This window comes from Trachymyrmex septentrionalis, unplaced genomic scaffold (assembly GCF_001594115.1).
Source record: "Trachymyrmex septentrionalis isolate Tsep2-gDNA-1 unplaced genomic scaffold, Tsep1.0 scaffold56, whole genome shotgun sequence".
NCBI classification, from domain to species: Eukaryota; Metazoa; Arthropoda; class Insecta; order Hymenoptera; family Formicidae; genus Trachymyrmex; species Trachymyrmex septentrionalis.
The window spans coordinates 957,695-974,144 of NW_017305735.1; the positions used below are offsets into that span (position 1 = coordinate 957,695).

Consider the following 16,450-nt stretch of genomic DNA (forward strand, 5'->3'; position numbering starts at 1 on the left):
CTAGTAGAAATAGCTAGAATTCTGATTGATAAAATCATTCTGGTAAAAATGAGAATTCTGATAAGATTAGAAGAATAGATGTAGACCAGAAATATTGTATTAACCAGAATTATCTCAACTATCTAGAATTATCTCAACTAAAATTCTAATAAATTTAACCAGAAAATTCTAATTCGTCCATTTCCAACCAGAAATTTTTTCAATATGTATGATAGTCTACGTTATTTGTATAAATGCAACAAAATCAATGCTATTAACGTGTTAAAATAACAACTGTAAACATGTTATTTGACAAAATATCATATAAGATCCAACCGAAATAAATTAACATAACTTAAAACTTATAGACGTGTAATACACATTTCTCTTAGAAATGATATAAATAGAATCGTATAAGTTTCTTCTCGCGCGCTGTATTTTCTTCGCAACCGCACGTGATCAACATAACTTTTCCCACCGCAACGTGGCCGGGTCGCATGATCAAGAGCTGATCGTTATTTGCGAGCGCATTATTTCCTGCTAAAGTTCGTTGTCAACGGTCAACTCGGCTATGGTCAGCCTGACTTATTCATCGGCCGCGATTCGCGTCTTTCTTATCCGAAGTTCGCGGTCTGATCGCGCGTTTATGGCAGCGCGCAACTTTTCCTCTATACGCGCGGCGGTTTGATGCACTCTTCAGTCGTTGATTTATTCAGAAGGTTTCGATTAGGCGAGCGAAACGCTTCCGCGAGCGTATACGGGCGTTGTCCCCTGCCTGTCTTTACACTTCGCGCCGGAATCGAGCGTGTGGATCGATTCGTGAGAACGATGTCGTTACATCCTCGTTTAATGGATCTCGGCATAGAGAGGCTTTTAAGCCACACTTTTCTAGCAAATAGAGTTATTGGAGCGAGTCTATAACCCGAAACTTAAACACGACATTGGAATTGACGATTTTGTTTGTTTAAAACTGCCAACTCGACTTTCCTAAGGTGTGATTCACGCTGCAAATGCTTTAAAGCATTCTCTGATTGATTCGTAAAACTTTTTCTTTTGGTTGGTCAACGAAGCATTTGCAGTGGATTGCACTCATAGCGAGTAGGTGAAAGTGGCAAAAGATTGGTGAATAAGCATATGAGTCATAAAGAAAGGCTTCATTTTTTTCAATTGAGAAAGGAACTTCTAATGGAGAAATAGAGAATAATATATATCCAGGATTCAATAAAATATAAATCCTAATTAATTCGATATAAAATTGTATCAAAAATTTCTTTTACTAGTTTAAATGATTGACATAGAAAATATTGTAAAGGATATTGAATTTTAATTAAAGCTAAAATCGATTTATGCAACATTAAATAACTTTGCTGAATATTATATCAAATGCAAAAAAATATCTATTGTGCTACATTAGAGGAGAATAAATAATATATTTATAAAGTTGATCAATTTTTGAAAAGTAGAGTAATTTGATCACTAAATCGATCAAATTGCAAATTTACCCGCCAATTACACGATCACGCAACAGATTAATTGGGTCGCGGCATCTTTATCGATTTCACCCTAAGAAAAGCTGCTGGTATCTGTATTCAGAGTAATATTAAAATATTATTGATTTGTCATGCACACACACATATATACACACGCATACATCTAGCAATAATCGGTGAAAATAGTTGGCATGTTCCATAGCTCATGTTTTATTTAACCGCTAGCAAGTGGTAATTATTGAAAACTGTCAATGACGGAGCAACCGGAAATCAAATCATTTAACGATCTTCATCACCGATTCATCGCCAGTGAATCATCGTTCATGTCTAATTAATTTTCTCTATCTATTTGATTTTTCTGTTTCCATTTTATCAATTGCTTGTTCATTAGCTGATTTCCGACATTTTCTTCCTATTTGAGAATAAGAGAGAGAGAAAGAGAGAGAGAGAGAGAGAGAGAGAGAGAGAGAGAGAGAGAGAAAACAATTTTAATATTTAATATTAAATCTTTAACCCTTTGTGGACTATATAGAAACTTCGTTTGAAGTTACCCTCTTTTGTTGTACATATTGCTTGTTCAATTTTTGTAAAATTTGGCTTGTAGAGTAATTTGATATTGTCTTATTCAAATCCGAGGTCAAAAATAAAAAATTGAAAATAATAGATTTAACATGGTAGACAGAATTTAAAAAAAATATAATTTAATTATCATAAAAATCGGTTTTAAAGCGTTAATTGTGATGTAACATTAAGTTTCCAATTTCGCTTTATTTAAAGTTCAATAATACTAAATAAACAGTTAGTATACTGAGAAAGAGATTTTCAAACTGACTTTCAAACTCTGATTATAAACTCTGCAACACTAAATCCTCCTTCACAGAGATTACTATCCTTTTTTCGATATCTCCAGGTTACATTCAAATTCAGAGATACCAAGAACCTCTTAAAATCGATAATCAGATTATTTTTAATTTAAATTTTAAAATTCTAATTTGAAATTAAAACGTTTTTGAAAACTTTTAAGAAACAAGATCTTTCATAAATTGCTTTGTTAAAAAGTTACGAGTTAAAATATATAATTATATAATATTTATAAACAATTAGTGAATCTAATCGTGAATTGTAAAACTATTTTTGAAATTTTCTTTCTCTAAGCTTAAAGTTTTTAAAATTCTTCAATCATAAATTATTAAATTTTTTAAATAGATAAATATGATTTTACTCTAAAAAATTCTTAAATATTGTAAAATTTTTATATTTTTTGACTCTTTGAAAGTAATAGGTTTTTTTTATATAAAAATTATATATAAATTTTATTCTGTATTTTTCAAATTCAAAATTTAATTATATTATATAACATATTATGATTATTATTAGTATTACTAATCTCTTTCAAGATTATCATTTTAAGATTCTTAGATCCTTTGCTATAAAAAACATAATAAGTTTACGACATAATAAGTAGACCACAATAGTAATATAGGTAATTCATAATGATAAATACAATAATAGTGAATATAATAATAATAAAATTAATTAAATTATCTTACTGCGCCATAACGTTTCGCATAATGACGCGAGGTTTCGATCGATCGGTGGAATCGTGCCAATCTCGGTATCGTTGTTACCAAGAGCACTATACCTTTTTTTTAGCGACAAGTACGGTGCGGTCCTTCGCAAACAAGATGCGATCCTCCCATATCATGTCGGACGCGCCACAGGATCTCCGTACTCGGGCAATGAATAACGAAAATTCACGAACTGGGGAAACTGCGAGAAAAGCGAAAAAAAGTTCGAGGGTCGAGTGCTATCGTTCAAGTTGCAAATATAGATAGCAAATAGTAAGGAAGCGATTTGTGCATTTGCAGTAAAGTACAATAACTCTCATTACACTGATTGTGAGAAAAAAATACTTAAAAATTTATTTGTGAGGTATGATATTTATTTAACTAAAATAAATTTTTATTTAAATACGGAGAAATAAAATTTTATTCTTGGCAAATAAACTATCTATTTTATCCTTTGTAATTAATAAGGCACACAAAGGATAGAGATTTACAGCTAATATATTTCACAAAAATGTATACTTCACAGAGAAACGTAGAATTATAAGTCTTCATACAATCAAAATTTATATATAACCAATAAATGTCGAAGAAAATATTATATGTAATATTTACATGTAAATATTTCGATTATTTTTTGTCTTACAATCAGTGTAGTTTGATTATAATTATAGCAATTATATATTTCTTTTCAACCTTTTTATATTTTTCTCCAACAAGAATCTATAATGTTATAAATTGTAAATCAGGGTTAAAAAATTAGAGGAAAAAGATTGTGAAAAATATGACACGCTTTATATGATATCAGATAAATACATAGTTTCATCTCGTTATATAGAACACTTTTAGATTATTATATCTCTATATGTACTTCGTACCTTTTTTTGCTATTTTAGTAACTTGATGATAAGGTTTCAATAGCCACGCGTTTCTAGCCGTGGGGGAAATACGTCCGGCTTATTAAGCGTTAAGAAGGCAGGCGAGATTCGCGACCTCGTTCTGGAATAATTTGCTCGATCGTGGCCCGATATAGCGCCCGGCGCGATCGATCGACGAACCTCGCCGGAAGCAATTATCGGGATCGGGCCAGAGGAAACGCTCATTCGCTGCTCGCATATCACTTCGTGAGTATATTTTTGGATATGCGACATGAAATTTCAATCGAGCTTATTAACGGGTCGCTCTGTCAGTTTGCTACACGATGACGTTACCGAACATTGCGACGATCGATATAGCGCTGCACCAGTTCATCCGTTTCTTCTTCTTTTTTCTTTCTGCATAAATCGCATGCTGCGAATAAAATAGCTGTCTGTATTCTCACGGCCGTACGTTCAACAAAGAATTAAGATACAGGAAGAATAAACCGTAAACGAAGTGATATAATTGCCTGAGGTATTTTTTGCAATAAGTTTGTTCTGTCTTTCTCTCTCTTTCTCTTCCCCTCCTCTCTCTCTTTTACAGTATTATAAGATGTTAATAGCATCATTGTCAAATTATAATATTATTACTTCAGTTTCAACTTATAATTGCGTTTCAAATCCAACAGTAAGCAACGCATTGTTTATATGACTCAAAGATATATTTTAAATTTACGTATAAAAATACTATTAGACATTAAGATCTAACATTGATTGTATTGACCCTTCCCTTACTTATTTAATTTATTCAAAATAATCACATTTGGCACACATATATAGAGTTTTTTAATTTCTCTAAGTTCTTCAGTATAAATCAGAATAAATCTGTTTCTATAATATAACCTTCAGTTAACAATTGAAGACTCAGAGCACAAGCGAGGAAGAAAATGTTTATAATATATAATGTAATAAAATAATTACGTATGTATAATAAAAGTTATTTTGTAGAATATAAGAAACAAAGAACTTGTCGCCAATCATATATATATATATATATATATGCATTGTATTAGACTGTGATTAAAAGAAGATGCAAAATATTAAATAATTAATTAAAAATATCTGTAAAAGAATATATATGTATATATATATGTATATTAACAGCTTTTCTAATAGAAAAGCAATGATTAAATAGTAAATTTTTAGTAATTATTACTTCTCATTGCTTATGCATGTGTTTAATCATTAGATTATTTAAAATATAATATTTCCAATTCTGATGTTTAAAAGCAACATTTTGCTATTTCATTTGAGAAATTTTAATCTATCGGCTGATTACATAAAATTTATCGACAAATTTCTTTTATAAGTATGTCCTCAATTAATTATGTTGTAATATAATTGCTATATCATCTAGGTAGTTATAGGCACAGGTTATATACCGGTATCGTTAATTCTGCAGAGCTGGCACATTATGAATATCGCACGACGCTCAACGTCGGCGTCGCAACGGTTCTTGAGAATTGACGGTTTCCATTCACAGCGATGCGACTATCATTTTGTTACGTGTTCTTGGCTCGAGGAGCCCCGTCCTTCATGTAATCGCCTTCATCTCGGTCGTCGTCCTGGCTATGAATGACGAATGACGCGTTCTAAAAGATCCTTTCGTCTCGTAAGTCGCCAAATCGAAATATGATCCTTCTGCTTGTCTGACGCTTGATACGTTAATCGGCTTCCCGCCGCAGAATCGGTGAGTGCGATTAAAATTCAAGTGGCATTCGATGATTATCTTCCTGTATGTCTTTTGAACATCATCGAATTAGATTCGAGTACAATGCGGAAATAAACGATTACACTAATTACAACATAATTTGTTCATTTGTGCTGTAGGTAGAAATTAATAATACAAAGTTATTTCTGTCAATGAAATAATATTACAGTATTATATTTCGTGTATTTACATGCAAATCTTGAAATAAGTTATGACTGTTCCGCATTAGTTTTAATTTAATTTAATATAATTAAATTGTGGATCTTTTTAGATAAATCACAGAAGTTAATATTAATTTATTACAACAGCCTCTGTTGTAATAAATTAAGGGGAGATTCCGTTGTCTACAAATCGATTGCCTACTGTAGGCAATAATATTGTACTTGTAGGCAATAATACGTGACAATAATAGATAAAAGTAACTCCGTTTCTAAAATTTTTATTTGTGTGCAAAAATGCATGTAGCAATCAAGCTGTAGGCAATAATTTTTGTGTGCAAACGAACTATCGGCAAAAGTAATGTAGGCAAACGATATTATAGGCAATCGATTTGTAGGCAAAAGCAACCATCTCATAAATTAAAATAAAGCCAAAAATTATCGGAATATTAGAATCGCAATGAGTATATAATTTTGCTACTACACAGAAATAAAAAATAATAGATAGATTGTTAGTTAATTTTTAACAATAATTTAAAAAATATTTTATTTTTGTAAATGGTTGACATATAAAAATAATTTTATTTTGTTTACTATAAATATCATTTACAATTAGCTGTTGTGACACAATTTAATTCATCGTTTCAAAATATTATTTTATCTATCGGTGAACTCGTTATTCGATTTCGAAACGAACAAGATTTTATGAACGATCATTTGATTACCTGAAGCGACGGCGAATCGAATCGTTCTGCGTCGCCGTGAATGGAACTCTGAATTTTGCATAGGCACTCAAAAGCTTCGTTCGAGACTTCCACATATCCAATTCATGTAGCCAGGTTTCGAGTTCTCATGATGAAAACGCCGTTAACACACTTTCTGTCGTGTCACATCTGGGCCATTGATTAATAATTCGCTGTTGAATATCGCGAGAGTCGTTCTCGTTTCAAAGTACTTATCTGCTACTAATTTAATCTTCAATATCTATACGATGTTCGTGGATTTGGTATTTTCGTTCTTCTCCGTAAGAAAGTGCAAAATGGCGCATTTCTAATTCTAAGAATTAAGTATGTATCTTAAAAGTTTAATCTACTTTCTAAATAAATTATTTATCTGCATACAGATTTGTGAAACACGAGTATAGCTTCTTTATTAAAAAAGAATATTAAATGTTTTTTAATTATGAAACTTAAATTTTAATATATTTGAAAATATATTTTGTAATTGCATTAAAAAGAACACAAAATTATTTATATAAAATACATTACTTTCTAACATGTTATTCGCATAAATAAAAGATTTCAATATAAAATCTTTTTAGTCTTTAGTTGCAAAAATTGTATAATCAAAAATTTCGAAAATTCCAGACATTGCAAAAATTATTTTTAACTTTTCGTCATTGGATAATAGCTTCAGCAATCGATAAGATCTAAGCTACGGCGTTGTGTATTTATGACACATCGTCTCGATCGACGATCGCATTAAAATAACTGCTCGTTCGTGCTTGTATAAAAATTCAACGGTGATCAAGAATAAAACCGATCCCATTCAAAAATAGCACCATGTGTAGTTGATTGCGTTAAATAAAATTTAACTCTGTTATTTAGTTTCTTATATACATCGATTATCTACAACAAATCATCTAACAGTTTAACAGTCGATGTAAGATTATTTTGAGTTAAGTAATTATTTGATTTCAAATATTGCAATTATAAATTCATAAATTATACATAATTACTTCCAAACTAATATAAATACATTAAAGAAAGATAAATTAGTAAAGTGCTTTATATTTCGAAACTTGAATGCGATTAAATACATAATACATAATATAATTCATTAAAATGTTAAAATTCTTGGGTGTTCCAGAACTTCATTTTTTAAAGTACAGTATTTAATTTTGCATAATTTAATTCTTTATTTTAAAAATACTTCTATTATTTATTGTTTAAAACAAAATTCAAAAATTTTTATATTAGAATTTATGATTTTTGAAAAGAACGATTTTGGAGTATCTAAAAATTTAACTAGGTACAGATCTGAAAATAATTTTGTTGGACCATCAAAATAATTATGTCGTTTAAATTGATTGCTAAAATGCTAAAACTTTTGCAGTATTGTCATCACGTTTTAAATAATTATTTTGATGATTCAACAAAATTATTTTTAGATCTGTATCTAGCCAGATGTTTTAGCACTTTCTATTTATTTAATATAATTAAATTTGACAATTTGTGCTTTATCAATTCTAAGAGCTTAAAGATTTCTATTTTTGAGGAAGAATTAGAAATTGGAGAAATTTATATTTTTGGCGCAAACAATTTTTGCATCTACATTGACTGCTCAACTATAGACTCGAGATTCTGTAAATTCGTGACTCGCTTTCGGCATCGCTGAAGTGTAAATCAAATCAAAGTCGACATTTTAGACTGCATATCTTCAAACTCTTTTGTCGAATCTTTTTTCATTTCCCTGATTTTTGTCGACAAGATCAGGATCGGTAATCTATGTATTACGCGAGGACGTAATGCTCGCACGTAGGTGGATCGCGACGAATTCGTGGAACGTCGCGATCGCGCCTCACCACGTCGTGACGATCGACGCACCGGTTCGGCACGGTGCGTCATAAATGACCGATGACAGATTCCCCGAAGCCATTTCGTCTCGCATACGAAATCGCCGCCGGGCGGCGGTACATCAATAAAAAGTGTGTCCGGCCACGAATAAATGCGCGCGTCTGTACACCATCGGAATTGTCCCCACGGAAATACGTGATTGGCGATCGGCGGTCATGTAGATATCCTTTAGCTTTCGGTGGTCAAACGGCGACGCATTTAGAGCCTTCCGTGAAATATCGTCAGTCTTTGAAAAAATTAAATTTCTTGTCTCTTTTGAGAGTATCGTTTTTTTTTTTTAATAAAAGCTGTGGGCACTCTAATTATTTTATGTTATTATCACTTACGTATCCTTCTGTCTTATGTTAATCTATAAAAAAATACATTTTCTGTTTACTATCCTAACCTGTGGCACTGTTTTTAGTTTACTGAACATGAAAATTGTAATAAAATAAAATTATAGTTGGTATAATTCATAGTTTGTCTTGATAAGACTATCTTAAGTGCAATCTTGTTGCAAAATGTCACAAACCAATAATAGAATAGTATTAGAGTTTTTAGACATCAAGATATTACTTAAAACGATCTTAAAATAAGAATGAATTATGAATATCGGATTGTCTATAATGGATAATTGAATATGTATACAAAGATAGATTTGTTTTCTTGACACATTAGAAATTCGGTTAGAATATATGTACTCTGAGATACCACGCGTATTGTCCATTTATACGTACTTACACACATACAAGATGAGATCAGGCCACAGGAGCGCAATAATTTATGCATGCTACCGTGTATCTCGATCCTTTGCGGTCGATCGTGGCGACTGCGATCGTGACCGAAGACACGCCATCTGAATTCGTAAACGTTCGGTATTCGGATCTATCGATTTCTCCCTCTTAGCGATTGGATCATATCTCTTCTTTAAAGACTACTGATTTAGCAACATCTATTTTTGCATGACTCAATGTTAATTATTGTATAATCTCTTATTGTGTGTGTGGCCTAATAATTTCTTCATGAAATACCTAAAGCTGTGAAGATATATTGCTACAAGCACAGGATGAATTTATCTATTATGCATTAGCAATCAATCGACTAAGGTCGGTTTAGATTACAAATCAAACTAAAATTAAAGAATCTATTTATTGATCAATTTCTGTTTTAAATTTTAATTTTAAATATCGACAGATTTAAAATTACAACACGTGTAGTTATTATCACTCAAGATAAAATATTCGTACATGCTCTCAGAAAATAAAAAGCATTTTTTCCATTTATATAAACACTTGTAAACACTTGATATACAATAGTCATCTTACTAATTTGTGAAAAGTTATACATTATAAACATCCGTTATTTCCCATACATATACACATACATATATCTTTACACTTTTAAATTTAATTTTTAAAGACAACGATATAATATATCTTTTTAATAATATTTTGTTCAACTTTTAAATTTTTTAAATTTTACATTAATATATATTTGAATGATTATTTTAAAAAAGATTGAATATGCAAATTAATTTTTTTACTGAAAAAAAACCATGTACAAGTTAATCCTGACAACATTGTGATAATCCGTAAAAATATTCGGCTATTATTTATTTCTCCTGCGCGCAATTATCCAAAACATCAAAGAACAGAAAGAATAATTTTATTGAAATATATAAAAATTTAGCTATAAATGTTGATCTAAAAATAATTTTGTTAGACCATTAAAATAATTATATAAAACGTTCAAACTAGTCGCTAAAATGTCAACTTGACTGTGTTTCCTCAGAAACTTTTCATTTTTTTGTGATTATACAGTTTTTTAAATATTGCCTTAAAGAAAGTGTAAGTAGATGTTAAACTCACCGTGTCGAGATTTAGAAAGATCGTGAGCCGGTGATGCCGGTGAACCAACGCTGCCGTCCTCGTCTTCGCTGTCGGTGAAGCTACTCGGTGCACGCTGATTCGTGACACGACGGCAACCATCCAGTGCATAATATCCCTGTGGATGACTGGATGGCGGTACGGAGGGCTGCGACAGTCGATTCTGATGCAGTTCCGGGTGAGCTGGGTAGCCGGTGGACGGATGCTGTGGCGGCAACATTGGGACGCCGGATGCACCGCTGCCACCGTACATCCGCATTGGTAGCCAAGCACTGTATAATCCGAGTGGCACGCCGAAACCTGCACGGACAATTTATAGAGGAAAGCCCCCTATTATGAGATAGGCGCCTAATATGAGATAGTGGCGTTTCTGCTAAACTAATAAACGCTATCTACTGGTTCCACCATAAATTTATTGCTCTTGGATTGAAAACTATTTAGTAAAAAATTCATTATTACATCATGCGAGTAGTCATTGTAAAACAAGATTTTAGAATTTGGATGTCAAGTTTCATTGAGATGAGGCTTTAAATCTTGTTTATTATTTAATAAATAAATATTTGGCAATAAATTCTTCATGTAGTGATAGAGTAAGGTCGTACTAATAGAAAAATATGGGATATGTTGAATTGTTTAGTTACAGAAATTAGATTTGATGATCGTAAAACCATAATATGTGGAAATCGTAATATGAGATGCCCAGGGTATTTTTAATATGAAATAATCCATGCTCCTATGTTATAGTACAGAAAATCGTTGCTAAAGTATAAATGTTATTGTATAATAATAAAAAGAACAACCGGAATGGACGTCGAGTGCCTATTTCTGCGATGCTTGATTCGACCTACCTGAAGATGAGTTCTGGGTATAATCTATTGCATACTCATTTTTTGCGCACGCTGGCTGTGTTTGTTTGTATTTTAGAAACATTAAATAAAGTTTTTTATTGCAATACTGACATACTTTCTCATTTTACTATCGATTTCTCGAAGCATCTCATATTAGGAGCACAATTTTTTGACTTTGCGATTTGCTCATTTTTTACATTTCTTTAATTTAAAAAAAAATGAAATTTGAACTAAATTTTATATAACATTATCTTATAGCTTATTAAATTCCCTTCAAAATGATCTATTATTTTTTTTAAATTCTGCCTATAGACTTCTAGCATTTACCTAAAATAAACTCGGTATCTCATAATAGAGGTCTTTTCTTTAATTGATAGATAAACAGTCGGCAAATATAGACAATTAATTAGATAATGATAAATTTCAGAGTTACGTCACAAAATTATGTAAAAACAATCGACCTAGATTTTAGTATACATAGAATGCTTTTAGATATAATACCATATTATTTATTTAATTTTAAAATATACAGACGATCTAACTAATCAGAAATCCGTCCGTTATCAATAGTATCTAACTGTAATAAAGTAATAATAATTGATAAGCGAATGGGATCGCAAGGCAAATTGAATTTTACATTTCATTTCTATTTATTCAATCATTCTATGTAGTGTTTCTTTATAGCTAAACATTTATTTTTGCATCTACTTGCTATTTTTTAAGAGCACGTATTTTCGATATTAATCCATTCTCGTTCATCGTTATTATATTATAATTTTCTTCTTATTATTTAAATTTTAAATTTATGAGCTACACACATATGTTTATTCTTCTTTGCTAAATTTATAACGTAAATCAATTTTCACTTGTGTTGACGAAATCTGGGAACGCGTCAATTGCATGCAACAATACGACTATAAATTAATGTGTAACGACAAAACTTGAAACTAACTGTATTTTACTGCATCATAGTACGTAAAATGATTATAAGATACATAAAAAAAACGATAAGTTCCAAAGGTTTGAATTATGTACATATCCGAGATTATAAATTATAGTCTGCGAAACGTCGCTAGCACCTGGTATCTTTTCATATTTTGGAGCATTGATTAGACACTATGGCGCCTTTGACTAGTAGAATAACGTTTCACAATAATCGTGTTATAATATCTTACAGCAATCCTCTACATACGCAGTTATATTTCAATTATACTTTGTTTTATATGATAGTTTTTTCAAAATTGCCAATTTTGCTAATTTAAAAAAAAGCATTCCTAATATGTACATATAGTTTTTCTTACATAAGGAGGTCCGTAACAGTAATTGTAAGATATAAGAATTAATTAATCACAGTTGAGCCAGTAAAATGCTGCTTAAGTTATTTCTTATAGTTTAAATTAAAAATTTGTCAAGTATCAATTTGATATAAACACTCATTTTTACAGAAGATTACTTTTTTTAAGAAGGTAAAAATGCATACTCTTGAGCAAGTGTGTTTTGTCAAGAATAATATAAAAAAATGTCGCATATATTATATGTAAAAACAATGTTAATTAAGATAAAAAAAACATTCCCAAGTAGCACAGCAGCGCTTGCAAAGCGGTATACGCTTTTTTAGCGCTTTGTTAATGTTTTATAACTATTGTGTGCTACTTGCATTTATTTTTGAATAAATATAAATCTTTTTAAATAATATTAAAATATTATTTTAAAGTATTATTTTTTATAAACATTTTATATTGAAGTATATTATACTGAAATATTTTCTACAAGCATAAATAAATAAGTTTTCGACCGACGGTCGATCTAAGCGTAATCAATATAGAACTAGAGTCAATAGCCTCGGCTAAATTCAATTTTCACTGAATTTAAAATTTAAATACAAACCATTACAAAATATATAAATTGTATCATCGTTATCATCATCTGTATACGCAGCATCATTGCTTTTTTGCAACAACTACATAGATGATCTAATAATGAATTTTCTACTAAATATATTTCACACTAAGAATGATAAGTTCATGATAGAATCCACATACGCTTATTTACATAGATGATCTAATAATGAATTTTCTACTAAATATATTTCACACTAAGAATGATAAGTTCATGATAGAATCCACATACGCTTATTTATAGTTTAGCAGAAACCTCGCTATCTCATATTAGAAGCATAATAGACAACTTTATATATCCAGTGTTATGTTAAAAAATGTAATTTTTAATATATTCATTATTTCATTTGGTTCATATGTAATATTGTAACTGTTTTAATATAATTACCCTACATTTTTTATGTACATATATGACACATAGTCAGTATTATAGAGTCAGTTATCAATGAGCCGTCGGATTAATGCGCGCCATAATTCTCCCGACGGAAGATGATATTCATGAAATTATTTAATGCGAAATAAGAGCACACGTAAAGAGAGAAATTACAAGATTAGAAATATCATAAGGATGTTCCTCGGAGAACTAAGTTGTATGAGAGATCATTTTTTAATCTAATTTAATAAAAGCATCATTTAATTTCTAACATTTGTATGTTAGAAATAAGGAATTTTTTTTATTAAGTGAGAGTCTTAAAGTAGCTATGAATTTAATATATAAGCAGATATTAATAAAGCAGATGTTAAATTTAAAAATTTGAAAAGTTTATTTTTTATTTATCAATCAATCGGAAATTTGCATGTGAAGGATTAAGTAACGATGTAAAAGTGTTGTTTAAATAATAGCTCTATAGATTAACAAAAACTTTAATTTTATGAAGAACTCCACGATTTATTTCAAAGAATTATTTCAATAAAAAATCATTTGCTTATTCTATATAAATTATTTTTTATAATGCACTCGTTAACAAAGTTATGGCAACATAAATTTATATCAAAATTTTGCATAACTTCAAAGTAAGTACATTTCGTGAGAAAAATGGTTATATTTAAAAGTTTTTTCATTCTCAAAGGTAAAATTTTTACTTTTAGAAGCTTTCAATAAATTTTTAATTCGTCCTTATTTCCGCTCATTATCTTTTCTAAAGTAAGGACGTATTATGTCTCCAAAACATTGCATTGTTTGAATTGAATATGATAAAAAATTTTTCAGGTCATTAGAGCTTGCATCAACATTTCAAACATGAGCGTTTGAAAAAAATCATTCAAAGACGAGATTTTGAAGTATATCCACTCATCAATTCCAACATACATGCACACACACATACCCACACATACATACATACACATATACGTATATAATGTGCAAAATCTGAGTAGCAACTAGCTTCTTCTTGATGGGCATTGATTGATGCCAATGTTGGAAGTAATTGAACAAAAATGCATGAGTAACTTTATATTAGGAGATCGTCGTATCTTCGCAATAAAGAATCGTGAAAAGCTTTATTTTTTTTATTTGTAAGAGAAAGTACATACTTTGTGGCGACTATCACCGATATTTGCGAAAAAAATTGATTGTATCCTACATCAAAGTATGCAACTTTTTGGAGACGTCCTCTTACTTTAGAAAAGATAATTAACGGAAATAAAAGGATGAATTTAAAATTTATTGAAAGCTTCTAAGATACAAACTTTACTCTTGAGGATGAAAAAAAAATTTTCAAATACGACCATTTTTTACGAAATTACGGTTACTTGAAATTATGTAAAATTATGTATAAATTTATGTTGCGATAATTTTGTTCATGAGTGTATTTGTAGTAATACATTTGTCGTAATTTTATATTTTTTATTGACTTCACATGTCTCTAGATTAGAGAAAATGCTGAATGAACTTCAGATACTAGAAATACGGCAAACGTGTAGATGTAACGTCTGTTCACTGCAGTTATCGATTGGCGACATTTTTATGTATTTGTAGCCATCGTATTTTAAGCCGCCGTCGCGTCGCGACGCTAAGTTTTTACTTACATCCGCATCTTTCTCATCCAAAGTTATAAAATAATTTAACATAATTATATAAATTTTTAATTTAATTTCTTAAAAGGTAATAATTAAAATGTTTCAAGTAATTCATAGACTGTGTTGCAAAATTCACTGTCAACGTTACGTGCACTACAGATTTTCAGCACTGCAGTGAAAGCCATAATGAAAATAAAAAATATTTTATTTTTAAAATCTGGCGTTCATATAAAAGTTTCCCTCCCAGCACGTTGCTCTTTTACGCCTTTATATATAATTTCGATGATATATTTATAATACATTTATAATAAAAATGTGTTTTGCCGCAAAATTCTGAATTAATCAAAAACATAAGATTCTAAACCAAATTCAAAAATGTTTTGGAGGAAATGAAATTTTAATTAAAAAGAACATATAGTTTTTTCGAAATTATTTTTAATTTATACTGCTTTTATTAGTGTCGCTTACTCAATTGTATATATCGAGCTGGAAGAACGTTCTCACCTGAGGGTAGCGTGCTTGCCGCCGCGGTCGCCAGGTAGTGCCTCTGATAAAGCTGGTATTCCCGATCTCGGTGCTCTTCCTCTTCGCTGCCGTTTGTCCGATCGTCTCGCATTATGCCACCGCCACCGCCAGTATCGTGATCTTCACGCGCGCTACCGATCAAACTCTCGATCGTGAAAGGTCGCGGTGTCGGACGTCGCGCGAGCTTCGGCTCCGCGGCCGACGACTCCAACTCGTCGCTCGCCGAGCCGACGTCAAGCTCGGTTTCCTCTACGCTCATGTCCATGATTCCTTGAACTTGATGGACCAGCGTCCAAATCGAACGGGATCGATCTCAATCCAATACTACGTGTGGAACATCTTTCTTTTTCATGTACAATAATTGCTATCTCTCATGCAGTCTGAAGTGTTGTTAGATTAAGAATTAATAATATGCTGTGTCTTTGTCTTTTGCAGAATTTCTTATTGCGGCAGTACTTGAAGAAAGTAAATTACCGATTTAATTGTTGTGATGTACTAGATAAAAATAAGAAGTGTCAGAGTGTCTTTATTCTTATAATTGTCAACGTTGAATCAAATTGTAACATTAGTTTAAGGTTGTCAATCGGTTGAGGTGCTTTATATATATTTACGATTGTTTTATAGTACTTTGCTTTATTTCGCTTTGCGCAGTATTATGTTTTGCATTACAACAGTTATGGCACATTTTATAATGAGCTTTAATACTTTAAATAATTGTTGCTATCTGTTTAGCAATCGTTTTTATTCGATTTCTTCTTTTACACGATATTGAAATATAATACGTAAAAATTATTATTAATCTATTATCACACTATTAAATTTTAGTCTTTTAATTCGGT

General features: G+C 30.7%; 1 protein-coding gene across 1 annotated transcript in view; it reads right to left on the reverse strand.

The window, feature by feature from the left end:
- The window catches only part of LOC108752135 (homeobox protein GBX-2), a 19,140-nt gene extending 3,164 nt beyond the window's left edge, over positions 1–15,976 (reverse strand). The window contains exons 1-2 of the mRNA XM_018492779.1: positions 15,591–15,976; positions 10,304–10,621 (exon numbers count right to left, since the gene is read on the reverse strand). Coding sequence (XP_018348281.1) covers positions 10,304–10,621; positions 15,591–15,876 — 604 coding nt within the window. The 5' untranslated portion in view covers positions 15,877–15,976. The remainder of the gene's footprint in view (positions 1–10,303; positions 10,622–15,590) is intronic.
- Between the last annotated feature and the right edge of the window lie 474 nt (positions 15,977–16,450).